The sequence below is a fragment of the Hippocampus zosterae genome, chromosome 6 (assembly GCF_025434085.1).
Source record: "Hippocampus zosterae strain Florida chromosome 6, ASM2543408v3, whole genome shotgun sequence".
NCBI lineage: Eukaryota > Metazoa > Chordata > Actinopteri > Syngnathiformes > Syngnathidae > Hippocampus > Hippocampus zosterae.
The window spans coordinates 1,969,896-1,992,241 of NC_067456.1; the positions used below are offsets into that span (position 1 = coordinate 1,969,896).

The 22,346-nt window shown below is 48.3% G+C and overlaps 5 protein-coding genes across 8 annotated transcripts in view; 2 read left to right on the forward strand and 3 right to left on the reverse strand.

Moving 5' to 3' along the window:
• Positions 1-22,346, forward strand: part of vsig10 (V-set and immunoglobulin domain containing 10) — a 172,362-nt gene that overhangs the window by 61,371 nt on the left and 88,645 nt on the right. The window lies entirely within an intron of this gene.
• Positions 873-7,704, reverse strand: suds3 (SDS3 homolog, SIN3A corepressor complex component). Of its 3 annotated transcripts, none has more exons than XM_052069073.1 (12): positions 7,441-7,704; positions 5,773-5,842; positions 5,627-5,682; positions 5,443-5,514; positions 4,430-4,449; positions 4,193-4,349; positions 4,024-4,119; positions 3,744-3,805; positions 3,607-3,628; positions 3,165-3,270; positions 1,199-1,283; positions 873-1,101 (listed from the first exon to the last, which is right to left on the reverse strand). In XM_052069073.1, exons 1-12 carry the CDS (start codon positions 7,556-7,558, stop codon positions 1,003-1,005), a joined length of 963 nt encoding a protein of 320 aa, XP_051925033.1. In that variant the 5' UTR covers positions 7,559-7,704; the 3' UTR covers positions 873-1,002. The 3 variants fall into 3 exon arrangements, with proteins under 3 accessions (XP_051925033.1, XP_051925036.1, XP_051925035.1); XM_052069076.1 differs by lacking the exon at positions 7,441-7,704 and adding an exon at positions 7,302-7,373; XM_052069075.1 differs by lacking the exon at positions 7,441-7,704 and adding an exon at positions 6,827-7,032.
• LOC127602685 (hippocampus abundant transcript-like protein 1) lies at positions 8,410-13,786 on the forward strand. The gene is made up of 12 exons (XM_052068998.1): positions 8,410-9,037; positions 9,689-9,781; positions 9,869-9,931; positions 10,101-10,228; positions 10,884-10,998; positions 11,073-11,291; positions 11,359-11,472; positions 11,553-11,624; positions 11,829-11,941; positions 12,040-12,137; positions 12,214-12,356; positions 12,421-13,786. Exons 1-12 carry the CDS (start codon positions 8,966-8,968, stop codon positions 12,655-12,657), a joined length of 1,467 nt encoding a protein of 488 aa, XP_051924958.1. The 5' UTR covers positions 8,410-8,965; the 3' UTR covers positions 12,658-13,786.
• Positions 13,071-17,310, reverse strand: lrrc2 (leucine rich repeat containing 2). Its single transcript, XM_052069046.1, has 10 exons — positions 17,145-17,310; positions 16,925-17,075; positions 15,757-15,863; positions 15,560-15,654; positions 15,125-15,281; positions 14,926-15,062; positions 14,387-14,532; positions 14,157-14,309; positions 13,928-14,085; positions 13,071-13,434 (listed from the first exon to the last, which is right to left on the reverse strand). The coding sequence occupies exons 2-10, from the start codon at positions 17,050-17,052 to the stop codon at positions 13,385-13,387; spliced, it is 1,131 nt and encodes a 376-aa protein (XP_051925006.1). The 5' UTR covers positions 17,053-17,075; positions 17,145-17,310; the 3' UTR covers positions 13,071-13,384.
• Positions 18,141-22,225, reverse strand: LOC127602772 (peptidyl-prolyl cis-trans isomerase-like). 2 transcript variants are annotated; one of them, XM_052069119.1, is made up of 4 exons: positions 22,050-22,225; positions 18,924-19,043; positions 18,668-18,840; positions 18,141-18,550 (listed from the first exon to the last, which is right to left on the reverse strand). In XM_052069119.1, the coding sequence occupies exons 1-4, from the start codon at positions 22,116-22,118 to the stop codon at positions 18,418-18,420; spliced, it is 495 nt and encodes a 164-aa protein (XP_051925079.1). In that variant the 5' UTR covers positions 22,119-22,225; the 3' UTR covers positions 18,141-18,417. The 2 variants fall into 2 exon arrangements, with proteins under 2 accessions (XP_051925079.1, XP_051925080.1); XM_052069120.1 differs by lacking the exon at positions 22,050-22,225 and adding an exon at positions 20,113-20,280.

The window sequence follows — 22,346 nt, forward strand, 5'->3', positions numbered from 1 at the left end:
GGCGCTTCCCGCACAAAAACGGACTCAATAGCACCACCTGGAATTCTTATTTTCACCTGGTCGCCACCCAATCGCAGGACACGCATACATGAACATCCACTCACACTCACAACCATCAAAATGCCAATGCCAGCTCACTTAGCAACATGACATTTGGTAGGCATGACTATCATGAGTAGACCCACAAAAAAAAATAAAAAAAGCATGCCCCAAAACACAAAGGAAGTCAGCAATTTTGGTTCAAAGTCCATTTCCTGGTCTCCTCAAGATTGTCAGATTGCTAAAAACATGAAAACTCATCTGTCAAAATTACTCCCCATAAAGGCAGTTTTCAATGAGCTACATGAAATTGGGTCATCTTTCCTACATGCAGACCCACAAAAAAGTTTTTAGAGATCATGCCAGAAAAGATAGTTGACTGTTTTGGTTTGCAGCAGCCAAATTTGAAAAGTCAGCCCTCATGCCACTTTCACGCAGACATATGACATTAACTAGATTTGTCCGTCACAAGTAGACCCACAAAAAAAAGGCTTATGAAACCATACCCCCCCCCCAAAAGTCTGTCGTTTTGGTTTGAAGTGTCCATTTTTGCTCAGTACGACCCGAAATAATTTTTTAAAAGAATTTAGCCCCAAAAGGCGACTGAATTTGATACCGTCATTATTTTTCATGTATAATTCACATCTTTAAAAACATATTTTGCCACTTACTGTCGACTGACAAGAGACAAAATGCGGTTTTAAAAGCGGGAATTGTACAGGAAAAGCAATGACGGGATAAAATTCATTCTAGAAAAAAAACATTTTGGGGGTGAAAATTGCAAAATTAGTCAAGTATCCTGATCAAGTTAACAAAATTACCAAAGGCTATTTGTAAAACACTTGATCAGATTTATTTGTGAAAAGGAATCAAATCTGACAAAACTGCCTAAACAAACATAATGAACATTTGGACGAATTTACAATTTACACTTTTGGTTGGGTGGGCGAGGGGGGGTGGGGGTTACGCTGCCGACCGTCGCCGAATGAGGAACGCTCCCCTCTGCAGCTGTCCCAGGTAGATCCTCATCTTTGTGCTGTCGCTGGTCTTCCTCACCCAAATCTACACAACAACAAAAAGGGTGTAAGACAAAAAAAAAAAGGAAAAACAACAAACAAAAACATTCTGTCTGATTGGGTCTCGGGGAAAGAGCGCCCACCTCGTTGGTGGCCACCGAGCTGATGACGCAACTGATCTTGGTGTTGTCTTTGGACTCCAGATAGATGGCCTGGCTCTTGTGGTACCTGGGGGGGGGGGGGGGGGGGACAATAAAACACACACACACACACGAGGGCTTTAAACTCATGAAGTACCATGGACGTTGATATCCGTCAACCGGAATCCAGACACATAAAGGAGGCACATCCTTTCTCCCTGGCGTTCACATTGTCATTATGAGGGGGGGGGGGGGGGGGGGGGAATAAACAAATACAATCGCTTTTGGAATAAGTGGAATAAAGCATGTTAAGCGCTTTGTTACAGCTGCCGCTGTTGTGAAAGCGCTAAATAAATCACCATGTATTGTATTGTATTGTATTGTATTGTCTGTTTAAAATTAAGACACTGGGAGACTCTTGAATTGGAAAAAAAAAAAATGGAAGCGCCGCTCCAGTGAACAAAGAGTTGGGAGATAATTGTAAATCCCTCCTGCGCTGAAGATGAATAGAAGGCAAAGTGTTATTGATCTCTTGTTGTCTAAACTCAAACTGTCAGAGGCAAGCAAAACATTTGATCATACCTACAAAAATAAATCATATGCAGGAAACCTTTTCTCTGAAGAGCAGTCTTGGCAAAACCGTGTCAACACGCGCAAGGTTTTGAAGTTACACATGTACATGAACGCCTTTTTTATTTTTTTTTTTACTCTTTCATGCACCAACGATAACCTGATAACGTGATAGGCTGTCTGCTGTAGTAACCGCGGTCCCTGAAAGCGTTAAATCGCTCAAATTTTGCAATCCAAGAGTGGCTGCCGTGAACGATGCAATGCTGCCATCTGGTGGTGAGTACGAGCAGTGCCAAAGAGGACATTTGCAAATCGCACAAACGGCTCGAAAATGGTGACGAAAAACCGCGCTCGTCTCACAAAACAGTTAGCTAGTGAATCAAGATCGCGACATAATTTCCGGACGGAACTTAGCCAGCACATAAACGGACAGTATATCGTGGTGGCCAAAATCGGAGTTTACAACGGTTCCCGTTTCAGGAACAAAGTGTGAAGAAAAAAAACGGAACAAATTGAAAGGCATCTCAAATACATCACCTGGCAAATAATTTATTTTCGGGAAACTATCCTATCGAGAATTAGACATGATTGAAAACCCCCCTAAGCAATAGTTCCCACAAGAAATGCCGTAAATACAACAACAATCGAAACGAGCGTAACGTTAGCTTAACGTTAGCTTAACGTGGAAAAATAGCACGAAAGAGATCAACCAAGAACGAAGCGGACGCGTGAACATTTCGATTGACTTTTACCTTTTCGTGAAGACTGTCAAATGGCAAACACGGTGAGAGGACATCCTTGCCGTATCAGCCGCAGAGGAGTTTTCAAAGTTCTTCATTGAAATCACGGTCGCTCACCTTCTTTATTAAAATGGCCGCCACTTGGAACTTTTGGGCAGTTTGTGTCGGGACATCGACAACATTTTTGTTTGTTGATTGAGTGCGAAACGTGAATAGATCCAGAAAGTGGGCTGACAGCGTGTCGTCGTAGCGCGTGCTTGCTTTCGTGTTGAAAGTCTGGAACTTGGAAAAAGGATGTTTTGGATCGTTCGTGTCCGCTCTCCCCTCAACTTGGGCAGATGCCGCCAATTTTGCCTCCTTTGTGCACCACTCTCTTGTGAGGCGCATTTTGGTTGCCGAGGCAAGGAAAGCCTTTCATTTTAATGTTACAACAGCAGCGTCATCTTAAAACTTTGAATTACGTTGGGAAAAATGAACAAACATTTTGAAAAAAGCCACATCGGAAGGACGAAAAAGCCACCCGTAGCCGGTTGGACGCCGCTGTTACATCAAATCCCCGTTAAGAGTGACGAGCGCGAGATCTGAAACTTTTTTTTTTTTTTTTTGCGAGCGGCGGAAGAGCATCCGGGCGAAACGTTACGATGGGGCGGCAGACTCACCATCTTTTGTCGTAGTAGAGCTTGCCGTCCTCGATGCGGGCCTCGAAGCGCTGCACGGGGTACTCCATGGGCGCCGAGGGCACGTGCTCCGGAGACGACGGCGACACTGCGGGGGGGAGCCGGGGGAAGAAATGGAGTCTAAACGCCATCTTGGTTGTTGAATCAAGGGGCTAGTGCTTGGGTGCATTTTTGTAGCATCGCGGCGCCTAAGAACTACGTTGACATGAGGGGAAGAGCTTCACGTAGTCAGGCCGTAGCCCCGTCTAATGGAAAATGTAGCACTTTGTCACCATCTTGTGGCATTAACAGGAAATTGGCATGGTAGCTTGGGGGTGTATTTGGAGTGTTAGCTACTTCAAAATATTTTTTTTTGAAAATGAAAACTGCTAAATATCTTCTGAAACTAAAAGTGGCTGCTGGCGTGGGTTGGGTTGGGTCGTACCTGCTCGTTTCGGCGACTTGAGCTGCAAGAAGACAAAATGGCGGCAAGACGTTGAGTGAACACAAAAGGGCTCGGATGGGTTTGTTTGTTTATGTATTTGCCCCCCCCCCACCCCCTCACCCCCCCACGATGATTACCTTATTTAACGTTCGGAGATCTTCCATGATCTGGTCCTCTGTTAGCAAGTAATTGAGCTGCGGTGTGAAGAGTTAAGGTCAAGCTAAAGAAATGAACGCCACGCCCAAGAACAAATGGAAACGGCGACGTTACTTAGATGGACCTGGCCGATAAATAACGACCATGTTTTAGTGGGAAATATAAGAAAAAGAATGACCAGCGGCGATGGGGGAAATTGCGGATTGATCGGCACCCAAAGAAAGTCGCTCTCCACGTCAAGAAACTCGACGGAAAGGATATCAGGCGCCGGCTTTCGTCTTTTGTCCGGAATCGGGACCGGGTCGTTGGGTCTTCTCCTCAGCTTGCGGGTCATGATGGGCTTGACCTCCATGGAATCTGAAACAAAAAAAGAAGAAGAAGAAGAAGAGATCCAGAAAATCTCCCGGCCGCAAACGGCGTTGGCTCTTACCGCCCGTGAGCTCCATGGTTAATTTCTCATTCTCGATCATCTTCTTCTTCTCCTCCAGCTCGGCGATGAGGTTCTCCTTCAGCTCCACCTTCTTGTCATCAAACTCCTTCACCGCCGCCTTCTTCTCTTTGATGTAGTTCCTCTCCACCTGCTCCGTCTGAAGGGCGCGCGCGCCATACGAGTCATGACCGAGCGCAAAGGTCAAAGGTCGTTTTGACCGTTTGCGGGCGCACTCACCTCCAGCTGGAGAAAGAGATCTGCAAACGACACACAGAAGCATTTTGTTTTATGAATATTATTGCTATGAGTATATTTTTTTTATTCTTATTATTGTTTGACATTTTACTGTGTATGCTTCATATGTGCGTAGCGTCATAACCTGACAAGAATATATTTTTTTTCTTTTGAGAGAAAAAAAATAATAGTAAGATTTTCAGTCCGAGGCGGCCCGGTAGTCCAGTGGTTAGCACGTGGGCTTCACAGTGCAGAGGTACCGGGTTCGATTCCAGCTCCGGCCTCCCTGTGTGAAGTTTGCATGTTCTCCCCGGGCCTGCGTGGGTTTTCTCCGGGTGCTCCGGTTTCCTCCCACATTCCAAAAACATGCGTGGCAGGCTGATTGAACACTCTAAATTGTCCCTAGGTGTGAGTGTGAGTGCAAATGGTTGTTCGTCTCTGTGTGCCCTGCGATTGGTTGGCAACCGATTCAGGGTGTCCCCCGCCTACTGCCCGGAGACGGCTGGGATGGGCTCCAGCACCCCCCGCGACCCTAGTGAGGATCAAGCGGCTCGGAAGATGAATGAATGAATGAATTTTCAGTCCAAAAAAATATATATTTGTATAAAGTTGCCAATTGACTATTCAAAGTAAGTTTGGGTGAAAAAAATTATGTTCTTTATTAAGGACGGAGGAGTACCGATACCAGGTATCATCCCAGTGTCGATACCAACCTTATTCCAAGGTATCGTACTCGTGACGGAAACGAAGACTAGTATCGGCCGTTTTACAATCAGGAACTAGAAATTAGAAGAATATAACATCGGCAATCATTTCATTCATGATTGAGGAAAATTCTTATATTGGGGAAATTATTTATCTCGTCATTGGGTTTTTTTCGGTGGGAAATTTTTGTATCAAAAGGGCCGAGCGGCGGTATCGGTAATTGGTATGAGAATGGGCGTATTTCTTTTCTGATTGGGGATGCTCTGTAGTAACATACACGTCAAGCCGGCCTTCCTCGAAATGTCGCTCACCTGCGTTGCGCAGCCTCTCTTTGTATTGCTGATCTAACTTCTTCATTCTCTTCTGATACTCCTGCAAAGTGCCTGCGAAACCAATGCGCCGATGTTGAAAAACAAAAACAGTTGTTTTGTCGACTTTGGTTAGCGGTCAGCGTCGAGCGCGGCTTGCCCGGAGACAAACTTAGCACAGGGGCACCTTCTTGTAACTGCTGTAGTTGTCTTTTCAGTGAGGTCAGCTTGTCCTGGTACATTCTGTGAAGAACACGCACACACTCAGAGCAGGTGACAAGCAGCCGGCGTGTTCCGAGACAAAACGGATCACGGCGTCAGATCACGACGTACTGCTCTTTGATTTCCACATAGTCGTCTTCGTCGTGCTTGGCGATGTCCGTTTCGCTGGCGTCCTCCGTATCTGTGACGGACATCAACAAGAGGAGAGGAGGAGGAAGTATCGACTGAATGCAGCTTGTAAGATCTATTAAAATCATTTGGTGGAAACGAGATTTTGGTCCCGAAGTTTCGTGGGGGGGGCCGGCACCGTCATGGCAGATGTTTCATGCTTCCAGTGAAGTCAACAACATCCTTATGACAAGTTCCGCAGTCTCTTAGCGCCCTCTATTGGCAGAAGGTCAACGCTAACGTCAAACCGTGAAATCAGTCAGAATTAATCGCACGATTAATCGGTGATCAAAATTTTATTCTGCTAAATATCGGAATTAGCATCAAAACCTGTAGATCGGTCAAGGCTGACCAACGATGGTTCATATTTTCTACTTCTTCCAACGCTGATTTTCCGAATTTATTTAATGTTAAATGTTCTGTCAAGCACTTTGTTGCAGCTGTTGTGAAAGCGCGATAAGCTATAAAAATATAGCGCATCAAGATGTCTACTTTAGTGCAGCATATTGTAGTGCCATTATTGCTTACAAGGCTTGTGAATCCACACAGGAGGCGGGTGAACCCTCGTCTAGATCTAGTCACGAAACTTGGGGATTGGTCTCGGTTCGACAGTCATTTCAAAGGGCAAGTGACAAGAAAGCTAATAGTTTTTTTTTTTTTTGCCGCATGAAGAGGCCGGTCGACTGGGCTAACTAACTTGGCCACTGCCACGGCTTTTTCTTTTTCTTCTTCGTCGGTCAAGGGAAGCCAGCCGGGTTCAATGAAGTTCGGCGATCCGACACCGGGCACAACAAGCTTTGGCTTTTCATGACATTTTGATCGATTCAAGAAGATAGCACGATGCCAGTGCTAGCTCAAGTTAGCTCGGTCAGCTGTTTTAAGGACGAGGGGGGTGAGGGGCATAATTTCAACACGGAAAAGAGGTTCGGGAAGCGACACGAGACACACCATCCAAAACCAAAACCAAAAGTGTGTGTGCGAAGTTCTGACAGCGAACCTGGGTTGGCGGTCATCGTCCCTGTCGTCGTCGTCCCGGCTGTTTTATTCGCCATTCGCCGTAATGTCGTCGCGTCTCTTTGGAATGAATGAGTGCTATAAGGTTGGGGGGGGGGGGGGTCTGCTCTACTGGCTGGTGCTGCTCATGCTAACCGCTAACGTCTACTTTAGTTTGGCCTAATACATGCGCAATCGTCTCAAGGCGTCATTATGAGAAAAAGTGTGTCATTTAAAAAAATAATACGATTTAAAACAAGACAAGTGAGCGTGATGTTATGTAGCAGCATTCGCCATTTTAGCCTAGCCGAGATCGACTCGATCGCTATGTTGAAATGAGTTTCAACCTCATCGCCACAATTAGTCCGCTTCCAAATCAAATATACATCCGACTGTTAGCGCGAGCCAGCCAATCGCGATACATCACGACAGTCATCACCCCCCGTAGTATGCATTTTCAAACACATCATCGTCATTACCTAAAGCAATCATCAGAGTTGAGACGCGCGACTAGACCGGCAATCGAAATAAAAATGTCACCCCCGCGAGCAAGTCAGAAGCCGAATTGTTGCTGTTCTTTGATTTCCTTCGAGTGTGTAGGTGAATTTTCTTTCTTACCTTCTTCGGAGTCTCTCCCTCGAAAGCTGCGCTCGTCGTCGTCGTCCACGCTGTCGAGCTCCTCTTCGTCATTGTAGTAATCCAACGCGGTCGAAAGCAATGCGGCGGTAGAAGCCATGGAAAATCGCTACTTTAACCACCTGGCTGTTTGAGTGTAAACAAAAGAACACCGTAAAAATAAACTATCGCTTTTTAGTTGTTGTTGTTTTGTGTAAGGCTCCGTTCTAGCGCCTACAAAGCAGAGAGGACCCCAAAGCCACAAGCTGCTAACTCACATGCCTTTTTGAAAATTCTGCAGTTTTATGGTAAATGTGGGAAATTTTGATATTATTATCAGTAGGAAGTTACTACATTATTTTGAGTAACTCTAATGATATGTATAATCTTATTTAAAATACTTGGTTTAACGTGCGCAGTCAATAATTAAAACAGGCATACGTTTAGACACTCGAATCATGGTCTTAATAATGTTTTGCCTCGCATTACTCAAGTTGCTCTGTATTACAAAATCGTAATAAAATAGAGGTGGAACGATTTAAAATATGGATTATAACTTCATTCCACACCTTATTGACTTCACTTGTGTACAAGTTGACGATGGTTATCGTGATGGATCATTTTGGTGAGCTGGTAACCTCCTGCCCCCTGGTTGCTATGGTTACTTGCGTGTTTATGATATTTTCTGGCATTTTCATTAATGACAGCATAGTCCGTTATCAAGCACTCTTTTGTGTTGTTTGTACACTGCTTAATCTTAATTTCTTTGCTTGAGTCGAGCTCACATTTGCAATTGGTCAGTTCAATATTGCCCTACAAAATCATCATTTTGTTACATCACTTCGTAGCTATTTTAAGAACAGAAAAACTGGAAACTCGTGTTCCTTGGGGGGGAGGGCAACGTTGGTGACCCCTGATAGAGAAGATCATAAAAGTAGCAGCTCAAAACATCAAGCTTCGGTGTAGGTTTCAAAGTAAGGTTTGAAGCCCGGCGTGTCGACGTATTGGCGTCGTTCGGGTGATTGTAGGGTGGGTGAAGCTTTCCCTGGAAGCGCAGTCACGCGTAGAACAACTTGCCGATTACCTAAATGAGCTGACCCCAAGTCAGAACCATCTGTTGGGTTGATTAGCGACATTAACGCTCAGAATGCAAATGTGATCTGATCTGGGAACAGTTTGAAACAAGGGGAGGACTCGTCGCTTTTTGAAACGTGCGTTCGTTTTGTCGCTCGTGATGACACCACGGGATAACATCTGGCTGGCCGGCGGACGAGAGAACTCAACATCATCTTGAATTGTTAAGTCACGCAAGGAAAAGTTTGTCGCGAGTCTTCCTGGCGTGGCCAGCAACTAAGCCTCAACCCGTGATTATTAGCTCGAGCCGCGGGCACTTCCGAGACGTCGAAGTGTCGAAAGGTGACGTTTCATTCCGTCAGTCCGGGACGTAGCGGCACACCAAACTTGGGACGAGCCTGACACGCTGGAAGAAAGGCGGACACCCCGAGACAGCGATGCTCCAAAATGTGAGATGATCGCGGGCAAGGCCGCCGCCGATGAGGCTGACCACATTAACATCGACATCATGCTGGTCCGTAGTTCGGTAAGCTATTTAGCTCAGCATCGGCGGCTAACGGCTAACGTTAGCATCACCGGGCGCCAGCAAACAATGGCAGCTAATGCAGCAGATTACAGGAAAAGACACCAAATCATCTCTTGAAGATTATCTCCCAGAGCTGTGCTAACGTCGTGTCACACGACGAGCAGCGAGCATCTTTGACACATTTGGGATGCCAACTATGTAAACAAACGAGCTGCATAAATCTCTTCCTGCCTTCTCCATCGTCGCTGACGTCATTGCAAAGTTGAGCGAGGTGAAATGAACGCTAAATGTGAATGTCGCAGTTCATCGTTTGATGATTCACTAATTTCTGGATTATTTGGGGAACCTATTAGCCAAAACCTTGCATATTCACTTAAAAAAATGGTGTTTATTCACACTTTTTAAGGGAAGGGGGGGGCAACAATGGCAATTTATTGTGCTTATTCAGATTGTTCCTATTTGTGGTCGGCCCAGGTCCACTGTACATGTGTTGCAGCATCATTTGTGTTTAAAAAAAAAACATCCTATCCTTTTCACGAGCCTGTTTGTTGTTCTGTGCGTTGGAAATGGAAAAGGGGAAAGATGGACATAAACAGGAAGTAGTTGTAACAGGAAGTGACAATGTTTCAGTATTCTTTGTTTTGGTGGCAGCACACGCGTGGCCGAGCAAGGGTAACGCACGCCGTCGTCGTCATCTTCCTGGAGTTCTTCGCCTGGGGTCTGCTGACCACACCCATGCTGACTGTGAGAGACACACCCACTTGGCCCACTTGCCTCGCCGTGAGCTCGGCTAGGCTACAATGCTAACTACCTTTGTCACTGTGCTTTCAGGTTCTTCACGAAACCTTCCCGCAGCACACGTTCCTCATGAACGGACTTATACAAGGTGTCAAGGTGAGTGCTGGGCCCATGCACAAACATAAACGTGTATTTGTGTGTGTGTGTACGCGCAAACAAATGTGTGTTCGTTCACTTCAAGATGAATAAAGTAGCTGTGTGTTTTTCATCACTTGTTTTTGCGTGCATGTGTCACCGTGTGCAAATGCATTTGTACGTATCTTAGGGCTTCCTGTCGTTCCTGTCGGCCCCCGTGATCGGTGCCCTGTCTGACATCTGGGGCAGGAAGTTTTTCCTCCTGCTGACGGTGTTCTTCACATGCGCGCCCATCCCCTTCATGAGGATCAGCCCCTGGTGAGCACACCGGGCTGGCAAACGGAGCCCGCCGATGGTCACTTGAGCGTCACGTGTGCATCATGTGAGCGTTCTGAGCCTCAGGAAAACTGAAAAAGAAACGCGTGCTTGGAATTTTTATTCACAGCTGCACTCAAGAGAACAGAAGTGTTCACTGGTTCCGCCACTTTCATCATGCACTTATGTGTTATCGTGTGCTGCATCTGTGTCATGCGACCTGATGTCAAAACTCTCTTCTCCTTGCTTACATCATGACGTCTGTGCATGTCTTCATTATTGTGGCATTTCCATACATGTGATCACGTAAAATACAATGCATCTAAATCGACGTACTATAACAAAATGATCCAAGCTTGCTTTATGATCTGAAATGATCCGGCGAAACCAAGGATAGAAAAAAAAAAATCAGCTTAATGGGAGTTTGTATTTTTTTCAGTTTCAATTGTCTGGTTATAAAAGGGTGTGCACACTTATGCAACCACAGCATTATCTCACTTATTTTGACTCGCTCCCACCCATGGCATTTCAACAGGGGTGTGTAGACTTTTTAGAGCCGCTGAATGTCATCCCTCACATTACATGTTGTCACCCGCATAAAAGCCGCGGCGCACGTACGCAGTGTACCGTGTGTTGAGTTGTCCTCACGTGTCCTCAGGTGGCACTTTGCCCTGATCGCCGTGTCAGGAATCTTCGCCGTGACGTTCTCCGTCATTTTCGCCTACGTGGCCGACATCACGGACGAGCAGCGCAGGAGCACGGCGTACGGCCTGGTAAGGCTTCCGCCGCGTCCCCTCGCCATCGCCGCCACGCCCTCACCCGGGCCCGTCCGTGCGTGTGTCGTCAGGTGTCGGCGACGTTCGCCGCCAGCCTGGTGACCAGCCCCGCCATCGGGGCGTACCTGTCGGCGCGCTACGGCGACAGCCTGGTGGTCCTGGTCGCCACGGTGATCTCGGTGGCCGACATCGCCTTCGTCTTCTTCGTGATGCCCGAGTCGCTGCCCGACAAGATGCGGCTGACCACCTGGGGCTTCCCGCTCTCCTGGGAGCAGGCGGACCCCTTTGCCGTGAGTGGGGGGAGATCGGGTGGCTCCAGGGACTTTTGACGGTTAACCGGCATTATCCTTTGTCCAGTCGCTGCGCCGCGTGGGCAAAGACTCCACCGTCCTGCTCATCTGCGTCACGGTGTTCCTGTCGTACCTGCCGGAGGCCGGCCAGTACTCCAGCTTCTTCCTCTACCTCAGACAGGTGGAAAGACGCAAGCACACGCATTCCGTTGACGCGACGATGCGCCTTACCTAACAAGTACGCACCTTGTCGTCTTTCAGGTCATTGACTTTTCCCCCGCCGCCATTGCCGCCTTCATCGCCATGGTGGGCATCCTTTCCATCATTGCACAGGTATGTGTGTGTGTGTGTATGTGTGTGTGTGTGTATGTGTTCACGTTGTTCATGTCTGTTGGTGCCCCTGCATGTGCCTGACTTGCTGACTTTTTTTTTTTTTAATCTGCACTCCACAATCCTTTTCCAAGGCACTCTTAAGTCTCCGTGCCATCTTGTAATTGATGCGGCATCGCGCCCGTTGCACGTGTGTGTGTTTTGAAGACGCTTCTCCTCAGCGTGCTGATGCGTACGTTGGGCAACAAGAAGACGGTCCTGCTGGGTCTGACCTTCCAGCTCCTGCAGCTGACCTGGTACGCCTTCGGCTCCGAGCCCTGGTGAGTCATCCCCCGGGAGTGGGGTGGGGGGGGGGGCAACCCGAGAGTCACAATGAAGGGGATGTCACGGTGCCGCTTTTTTCCCCCCTCCCATGCAGGATGATGTGGGCGGCGGGCACGGTCGCCGCCATGTCCTCCATCACCTTCCCGGCCGTCTCAGCCTTGGTTTCGCACAGCGCGGCCCCGGACCAGCAAGGTCTCTCAGGAAGTGGGGGCTGTGGGGGGGGGGGGTCTGGGGGCGCGTTTGTAACTATATGTGCGTGTGCCCGCAGGCGTGGTCCAGGGCATGATCACTGGCATCCGGGGTCTGTGTAACGGGTTGGGCCCCGCACTGTACGGATTCATCTTCTTCCTCTTCAACGTGGAGCTCAGCGACGTCCAGCCTGCAGAAGGACGAGACACGCAACACATTAAGGTGACACACACGTGTACAACACACACTCAAATGAAGAAATACAAACATTTCGGTGCATCCGCAGAAGTCGAGCGTTCCCGGCCCCCCCTTCCTGTTTGGCGCCTGCGCCGTAGTCTTGGCGCTGATCGTGGCCGCCTTCATCAACGAGCGACCGCCGGCCGCCATCAAGACGTGCGCGGACAGGAAGCCGGGCGGCGCGGGCGTGCTCGCCGCGCCCGCTCAGGAGGACGCCGGCCCCGTGGTCACGCCCCCCAGCGACGCCGAGGACATCGAGCCACTCTTACAGGACAGCAGCATGTGATTGACGGGCCGCCCTCGGCCTATCGGCGGCCGGAGACGCGTCGGGTGCTCGCGAAATGTGCCAATTCTTTTCCAGACTTTTTTTTTTTTTAATTTTGAAGAGGCCCAAGCATGGTCGTTACCGTTGGCCACTGCAACTTCCTGTTTCCGAGGAAACGTCGCATGACTGATGAGTTTTAATCCGAAAGAACCCCCTGGAGGGTTTTCCCGTTCCGGCAACACATTTTTTAGTGTACTGCCAAAAAGGAAAAAAAATAATAATAAAAAAAAAAGACGCTGGCCCCATTGCACCACAGGCTCCCCGCTCATATCAAATATTTTTGACCTTTCATAAAAGACGCCAAGCCCAAAAGTGCAACTTTTTGTTTTGCCTTGTTGATGATTTCATTTGAATTGAAAGAAAGCACAAAAAAATCATTTTATCGCTCATATTTGATTTTTTTTTTTTTTTACTAGGAGCCCTCATTTACAAATATGACATTTTCGGCAGCAAGCTTTGGAAATCGCATTCGGGAAAGAGAGTTTTCCCCGTTACTGAACAAACCCCGCCCCCCCCAAAAAATCTTTTGGTTTCCAAAATAAAAGATGAGAAATGACTGAAGAGATTCTGACTCCCAACAATAAAAAAAGATCAAACCACAGCGATGTCTTCAGGATGATGGATGAGCACCAATCAAATTCCGCCTTAGCATGAGCATATTCGCGGTGGTGCTTCCCAGTGGGCGGGGTCACAGCAGACAGGAAATGGTCACCTTGGTGGTGGAGAAGGGCATGTTCTCTTTTGGTGGGGAGGGGACAAAGGCAGCATTTCAGCCGGTCATGTGATATTTGGAACTGTTATCAAGTTGGGTTTTATTTTGAAGTATTGTCCACTTGACTTTTAATTTGGCGTGCTAACTTGATACGACTTCAAAAGAAAGTTTTTGTTACTTTAGAGTTTTATGAAGTCGACTCAGTTCTTGCGGCGTGAACTTTAATCTGAAATGTTAAGAGTTTTATTTTGAAGGCTGAAGTCAACTTTGATTTTTGGAGTACTATTTACTTATTTTGAAGTGTTAGAAATTTTGTGGTTTAAAATGTCAGTCCCCGTGACATTTCAAAATAAAAACTGACACTTAAAAATCAACAAAGACTTGAGAAAAAAAAAATCCTTAATGACAAAATAAAAGTAGCGAAGTCAATTATTGACAGAAGTCAATTATTGACAATTTGTAATCAGCATAAGGACACTCGGAAAAAAAATGTTTTTGTAGTGAAACGTGACCTCTGACCTCTGTCCTCGAGCGTGCTGACGTAAACGTCCATGAATTCTTTCTCCCTGCCGTCCTTTGTCTCGTCTTCTTCGTCCCGTCCTTGGCTCGCCGTACCCGTCGCGTCCGTCCTCTTTTCCTTCTTGCCACCGGCCGGACTGTCGTACAGCCGAATGAACCTCAACACGCACACCCATGTCACTTCCTGCGTGTACGCGTCTTTGAATATGTACAGTATTCGTGCGCGTACTTGATCTTCGGGTTACTGCAGAGTTTCGTGGGTACACAAACGAGCGGGTCGCCGCTGACGACGATCAGTTTCAGCGCGGCGATGTTAGTGAGGCAGTGGGGAAGATACGAAAGATTGTTGTTGTGCACGAACAAGGTCGCCAGCTCCGTCAGCCTGACGCGCGCACAGGGACGCATGCGCAACATGAAGTGAAACCCAAAAACACACGCGCGCAGGAACAAGCTCGCTACCTGTCCATGTCCTGCGGCAGGTCGGCGAGCCTGTTGTCGCTGAGGTCGAGGAGCTGCAGAGCGCTCATCCTGAGAGCGCACACGGGTATTGATGCAAAGGCGTTCTCCGCTATGTCCAGGTGCGTCAGACGTTTCAGAGAGCTCAACTGCAATACGGGCACACAGACACACGCGTTCACGTCGCCGCTAATGTCGCGCTAACACCGGCGGTGAGCTAATCGCGGAGATGCGAAGACAAGGGTCGCCAGCCTTTTTAAAAATGAAAGCGACCGCTTGGGGCGTGCCGGTCACTCATGAGGTCACCTTGGGGCTAACTTGTGCTTGTGGCTAGCATGTTGCTAGCCCTTTACTAACATATGCTAATGAGACCAACCAGCTTGTTTTCACCACAGCACATATGCTAACACATCCGCGCGTATGCTAATCAACGCCAACACATGCTAATGAGCCCAACGAGCCCATTGGTTGAGTGCCCGTTTTCACCGCAGCGCGTCGGCAAACTCATGCTAGCAAGCGCAAGCAGCAGGGATGCCGGTGACCTCGAAAGGCAGCTCGGACAGGTCGCGGTTTCCGGCCAGTTCCAGTCGTTCCAGGTTGTGGCACATCCCAAGCTGGGGGGGAACGCAGGACAGGCGGTTGTAGCTGACGTTGAGCTGGCGCAACTGGACGAGTTTTCCTGGCAAAAGGGGGGGGCAATTTGAGACGGACGGAGGGTGCACGGGCCGAGGCGGACCTCACCGATGTCGGGGGGCAGTCGGTCCAGTTTGTTCTTGGCTACTTCCAAAACTCTCAGCAAGCTGAAGGATGCCAAGAAGTCTGGAAGCTTCTGGATTTTGGTGCCGCTCACGTGCCACTCCAGCAAAAACGTCTTCCACTCCAGTTCCTGCGGGAAATCCTGAGTACACACAGAAAAACAGACACTTTCACACGGAGAGCAAAACTGACAAACGCATACTCGCACGCATGTAGTGAAACTAGCACACATCCACGTCCATTGCACCCACAATCGAAACAAACACACTCAGATGCTGAGCGCATGCGCTGGGCCACGCCCCTTAAAGGTAAACCGTTTTTTGGCAATTCAGTTACGCGTGGTTTCAGTAACACGCTTGCCCACAAATCCAAGTCAAGGTAGCGTTGTGAAAGTGCAAGTTTATTTATCCTTTAGCTTACCTTCCACTGCTCACCGGACAGACGGAAGGACAACGCGTCGGTGTCGGCATCCACCAAAACGTCCTCTGGCCGACCTTCAGCAGCAGGCGGCTCACCTGAAAGCGCACCAAAGACTTAGCAATGCGCCCTCTGGCGGCTAACTTCTGGAGTGCAGCAATTTTGTATATACACTTAATAATGTACCAGTGTGTGCGTACCTGATTGTGTGTTTTGTGTGGACCTGTGCTGGTGGCCGTTGAGCAGGTTGCGTTGTTGCGCGTTGGGCTTCCTGGTGTAGAAGCGATCGTGCCACTGTTGTTCGATCCTTGGCGCGCACACACACACACACACACGTTGACCTGGGTGATCTTTAAATAGCATTCGCAAAAGTAAAACAAGACGCTCGCGTGAACTTTCAAACTTTCTCCGGTCGCGTGGGAGAAAATGCGTTATGGCCTGTTCAAACCATCACGAGTCTTGTGGTTCACGGCGGTCACGCTGCCTTCGGGCTACCAGAAAAAAAAAAGTTTGTTCTCCGGCTTGGACTGGGCGAGATGTCACGCAATAAATCCGTCACCGACCAGACCCGGACCGAATTGTAACGTGCTTCCATTCAAGATTCAGTCTATTGGCACGGGAGGCAGAACAAGCAGCTGTCAAAGTCACGTTGAGGCAAAAAAAAAACAAAAAAAACATACATTAATAACAATTATTTCCTGGATGGTGAGGAGAGGGCATTATTGAGTTTCTATTCTCCAAAAAGAACTTGGGATAACCAATTTGTTCAATAACACATCGTTTGCTAATCGGGTATTAGCTTATTATTATTATTATTAGCGTATTAGCAGTTAGCAACTACACCATAAATTGAAATGCGACGTATACTTAACAATATTTCCCCTTTTGTTCAAGTCATTTTTTGTTTGTCGGCTAGTGGACGCTACGCCCAGTCTCTCGTCATAAGCAGGATGAATTCCTGCGGTCTTCTGATCGGTCAATGGGGAAGAACCGATCGAAGGACGGTATTCCATCTCTCTGGGCTGCAACACACCTGATTCAGATGATCAGCCAGCTCTGAAGCAGCATTCGAACCATCCTGATTATTTGAATCAGGTGCGTTGCTCCTGGGAAAGCTGGAAAACAGGAAGGACAGCGGCCCTTGAGGACCGACTTTGGACACCCCTGTCCGTAGGACTTGTCACAGTGTGCGGCAAGAGGCATAAAAATTCTTCGGATAAACTAGACTTTAGTCTTGATAGTGACTCGGCGATCGTGAACTGTGGTGTAATTGTGTACAGCATGACAATAGAGTCGCGCGGCGACTACGTCATGGGGGTGCGTCGAGAGCGGGAGACCAACAACGGCGACTGTGGCCAATTGTCTCACTTGGGGAGGGCGCTCCTCTCCTTTCTTTCCTGCTCTTTCTTTTGACGTTGTCGATGCTTCCTGACGCGCGATTCCCAAACGCTGAGCAACGACGTGACGTCATACGGAGCGACCGCCCCGCACTTCATCTTGCCAGGACCCAAAGCCGTAACTAGAGGAAGAACACAAGGAGGAATCGGTGGGGCAAGAGGAGGAGGAAGACGAATCCCAAATTTCTTACCTCTGACGTTTTGCTGCTCTTCGACCTGCGCTGTCACTGCGCGTGTGTGTGTGTTTGTGTCTGTGCGCACGTCACCGTGCTATTTGTAGCGGCGGCGGTGATTGTCACCCGACACCCTCCTCACAGTTTGAAAACGTGCGCTAACACCCGAACAATGGCACATCACAAGCTACATAAAAGAACAGAGGAAGACAACGACAGTTTTTTTCAAGCGCCAACATCTCGCCAAATCACTTTTTGTATTCGGGGTGGATTTGGACGCGATTTCAAGATAAACTCAATACATTCTCAATTGAAACACACGTGCGACTCAAACTTAAGACCGTAATTTTGTTAATTTTCGTTCCGGTGATGTTTATTAGGGATAGTGCCGTTTCCGATGTACCGTGAACGCACCGCAAGGAGCGATGACTTATTCGTGAGAACTTTAGCAATTTTTCAGGCGGGTCGAAGGAGTAACGGCTCGAGAAAAACGAAAGCTGGTTGCCGAACCTCTACCTGTGTAAAGTAGTGGAGTTGAATCCTGTGGCAATATTTTTTGCAAAGGCGAAAGAAGCTCCGAGGGGAGATCGCGTTGCTGGTCTTTTAGTTGGGTATGTACGATTGGCATTCCTAGGTCAATGCATCACTCGATTTGTAACATTAAAAAAAAACCAGTCAGGAATGAGGTTGTTGAAAATGGAGATTTTGATGTTGATCCAAGATAAAACCACGTCCTCTTGAAACGTTCCCAATGCCGCCACAAGATGTCAGCCGTGTACAGCAAGCCTTGGCTGGACACGTCAAAAAGGCGACGGACTCGCATCGGGAAGTCTAACGACGCGTGGAGATATCTTAAGCTCGCTTCTAATTAAAATGAAATTCCAAAATATCTGTAACTGCCACCCAGCCGACAACAATTACCCGTAAACTACGGTTATCCGTAACTAGACTATACGGACTTGTGCTGAATCCCATTTCTTGAACGCACAGCGCATATTAATTAGAGCAACAATTGAGTCACCAAGGCCATCTTTTATTTGTCGATGAAAGAAAACCGTTTTGGAGCACATCGTTAAATGCAAACCAAACGTTCAGAGAGGCAAAGTCACAAATGCAGCGACGGGTTTCGAATCGTTACAAAAACAGAAATGGAAATGAATTGTTCCAAGATCAGCTGGAACGTGGAATGAATGACAGGCTGGAGGAAAAGGGGTTGGGCGGACAGGGGATGGGAGTGGGGGGGGGGGGGGGGGGGCGGTCCCCAAGATGCGACAGGTAGACTGTGGCGCGCTCAGAGTTGGCCGCAGTCCTGGATGACCAACTTCGACGAGGTCTTGCCGCTGCCGGAACCTTTGGTCTCCATTTTCTTGACCACCTCTATGCCCTCCACCACACTGCCAAAGACCACGTGCTTGCCGTCCAGCCTGAGGGCAACCAAACACGCACTCACATCAGGCTTTGCCCCTGGGGAAGCATTTAAATTCTCTTCTTTTGAGACCCGCCCCCCAAAAAAAAAAGTTTGACAAGTGGACGGTTTTCACCAGCTGGTCTTGGTGGTGCAGATGAAGAACTGCGATCCGTTGGTGTTGGGTCCAGCGTTGGCCATGGACAAGGTGCCGGCTCCCATGTGCTTCAGGGTGAAGTTCTCGTCGGCAAACTTGTTCCCGTAGATGGACTTTCCTCCGGTTCCATTGTGGTTGGTGAAGTCCCCGCCCTGTCGGCACAAGCAAGCTTGGCGACTCGCACTCGAGAAACATTTGACACGGTACCCCGGGAAAAGAGAATCGGCTCACTCACCTGGCACATGAAGTCAGGGATGACGCGGTGGAAGGTGCTACCCTTGTAGCCAAAACCCTTCTCGCCGGTACACAAGGCGCGGAAGTTCTCCGCGGTCTTGGGAACCACGTCAGCGCGCAGCTGAAGAGAAAAATAAGCATTTATTTAAAAATAAACACTCATTGATCATTACCCACACCCATCCCCTGACCCAATTTTAGGGATTCAAAACCCACCAAGCGGGTTTTTTTAATGGGCTGTCAGATTGAAATGGCAACTTCCAAAGTCAAAATTTAGATGACCATTTTCTGATTATTCTGCACATACGGATAAAATGTGACAAATTTCAAGAAAACTATTTTTATTGTAGTTGTATCCTTACAACCTGAACTTCATGCATATTCTAGAATTTATAAAAAGCCATCACGTTTAATACTTTACTGTAAATAAGCTGCGGCGGGACATAATGTTAGAGGGCTGCTAAAAAAAAAAAAAAAACATCCCAATCTATGCTTACCGTATTTTTCTGGACTATCAAAAGGGACAACAAATTATTAGGCCGTCTCAAATAACAGGTCAGCTTTTAGAATTGTCCGTACATGACGCATTGGGTTCGAAGGTGCATTTCAGCACATTAAGGGGAAACAAGGCAGTACAGCAAATAAGGCAAACTTGATTGAATATTCAAACAAAAGGTACACCCGACTTAGGCGCACTGTTGATTTTTGATTTTGGGGGGGGGGGGGGGGGGGGGGGGGGATTTTGAGTGCGCTTTACGGTCTCAAAAACACTAAATATCTCGGGAGTAGCCACACATTGGGGACATTGAATAAAATCCTATGAACCCTCACACGCCATAAATGTACAAATAAAAATGTGTAAGGTGGTGGATACATTTCGCCACAAGGACGAGGGCTTGCCGATTCACCCCAAAAATATCCAGCAAGTTTTTTTTTTTTAAATGCAAACAATTCAACACTGAATCAGTATAAGCAAGATGTAATTTATTTTTTTTGGGCAACACTTTTGATGGCAATTCCAGTGACGAGAGTTGATGAAAGTGTTCGACAATGACGAGCTCGAAAAGGAGCAACAAAGTCAAGATGCCCGAGCGGTCCAAAGACAAAGGCAACCAAAGTGTGGAAGAAGCAACGTCAAAAGTGAAGGTGTCCAAAAGTAAGACAAGAAAAATCTGAAAAGGAAACGGTACGGGCGAAAAAAGGCCGACATCTTCCGAATACTCTGTGGAAGGCGCCGACACTGAAGAATTCTAGCAGGGCCGAAGACCAAAGAACAACCAGCCATCGCGGAGACCTGCAACGGACTCGAGTGTGGTATGGATCCTCTGGATGTGTTGTCCACCCTGTACAAAGGCACGCTTCAAAGCAGTAAGTTAGGGCGTTCACATTTGGGTCGCGAGTGGCACTTGGCAAATCTCTGTCCCTGCACCAAAGCAACCCAGAGAGGAGGGGGGGGGGGGGGGGGTTTCAGCATGGTGCTGGCCTCATTTTGCTGCTCCCTACTCTCTTGAGCAGAAAAAGCCAAAAATCGTGGTTGGCGGGCCGCCATCTTCCACCATTACAACCAGCACCAAAGAAGTGGCGATTCAATTGAGTCCCTCAGCATATGAGAAGAGCTATGCTCCACAACCCCCCCCCCCCAAGGCAAAAGTGACTGGAATCACAGCAAAAGCACAGGACCCCCCCCCCCCAGAACACAAGAAAATGCAAAACCAATCTGCCTGAAAGAGGACAGGAAGTGTGCTCATGCCTACCACATGGCGCATGTATATATATTAAAAATAACTTCCCAGTATTTCTGGGCTTCGCCATTGCAGCCCGAAATAAAAAGCACAAAGTTCGCATTGAGCCCGAAAACCCCAAAGGAGCGCTTAGGAGCGAGTTAGGACTTGGGTCACGTGGGTACAAAGGGAAGCTATCGCGCACGCTCCCCCTCTCCCGCCCCCCCACAGCATGGAAGTTTCCAGAAGGCACAAGTGTCGCAGTCCCGCCCGCCGAGTGACGCAGGCGGAGCCATAAAGATCCCAAGTCACCAGTGGAAAACAAGCTTTCGGCCGCCTGCATGGACAGGACTTCCCGTATTTCAGCGCCCCCCCCCCCCCCCTTTGCAGAAGCAGAGCGGGCGGCCAACAAGACGGCGTGCGTGCTTGTTCACAGCGTTGCTACGTTAGCATTAGCCGCCAGCGGGCGAGGGCGGGAAAACCGGATGCAAAGGGGGAAAAAAATTTCCACACCGAGCCCTGGCGCAAAGACCAATCGTACGTCAACGTTGCGGACATGTTGGACGTGAAAGAGTCACATTTTGCGACTTCAATTTGCAGACCTTGAAGCTCGTCACATCTTCAAATTTCATTGCCCGTGTACAAGTAAATTGTTTTCTGTTGCATATTTACGCCAAAACCCCTCTCCTACATTGTATTTGTGTCGCTAATTCGTCATTTGAATTTTCACGGGATGAACCAAATCCAATAACGTTATTACTTAACTCCTAGCTAAGTGTTTTCACATCTTAGTGTCAATGTATGCTAGGTTGTTAACATGTTGCTAAACGCAAAAGAATGGGACTACATGTAAAAAACATTAAAGTTGCATATGCATCTTCTTATACCTAGCTGGTCCCCAAGTAGACCCATTCACAGTTCCCATACAGTAATTTGTTTAACAGAGATCCACCAAATGCAGTTATTGATATCAACTTGACATCAGCAATTTCGCAATGCCCGACTACATCATAAAGTTTGGTCACGTTTTCGGGAAGCCATTTTATAGTGCTAAGTCCAGTAAAAACATGTCCAACACGGCGGAAACATTGACGTCGGGCTACAACTAGAAGCCCGCTCAATGGAGCAACACGCCGCATTAGCACGTTAGCCTGGCGCATGACTCATCGAGCTTAGCGCGCTAGGCTAACGTTGCTAACGCTCAAACTAAGCCGTCCAGGGTGCTGGCGGCGACGCGACGGCCGACCGCACGCCGCCGTTTTTGGCCTCCAGACGGTTTCCCGCCCGTCTCCAAGGTCGCCCGGGGCCCCGCGTTCGGCCATCGGCGATTAGCTGCGGAACCCGCACAAAGGAAGCGCGTGCTAACGCCTCGCCTCCACCCCGCGCCTAAAAGCGAGCGGACGTACCTCCATCACGATGCGGCCAAGAGCCGCACCGTCGGAGGTGATGTCGAAGAACACCCTTGGTCTGGCCATGTCTGCCGCTGCTTCGCTTCCGAGAAGAAGGAAAAAAGATTTTTCGACGACCAACGAGCCGCGATGAATGACAATGAACCGAGAAAGATGGCCGACTGTCGAGAAACTTTATATAAAAGACAGTAGGCGGTGATAATTCAATCGGGCCATTGGCGAGCGTCGACGCGCGTGACTGGCGCAGACTGCGGCCAATCAGCAAATAGAAGACTAAACCCGCTCGCGAAGTCA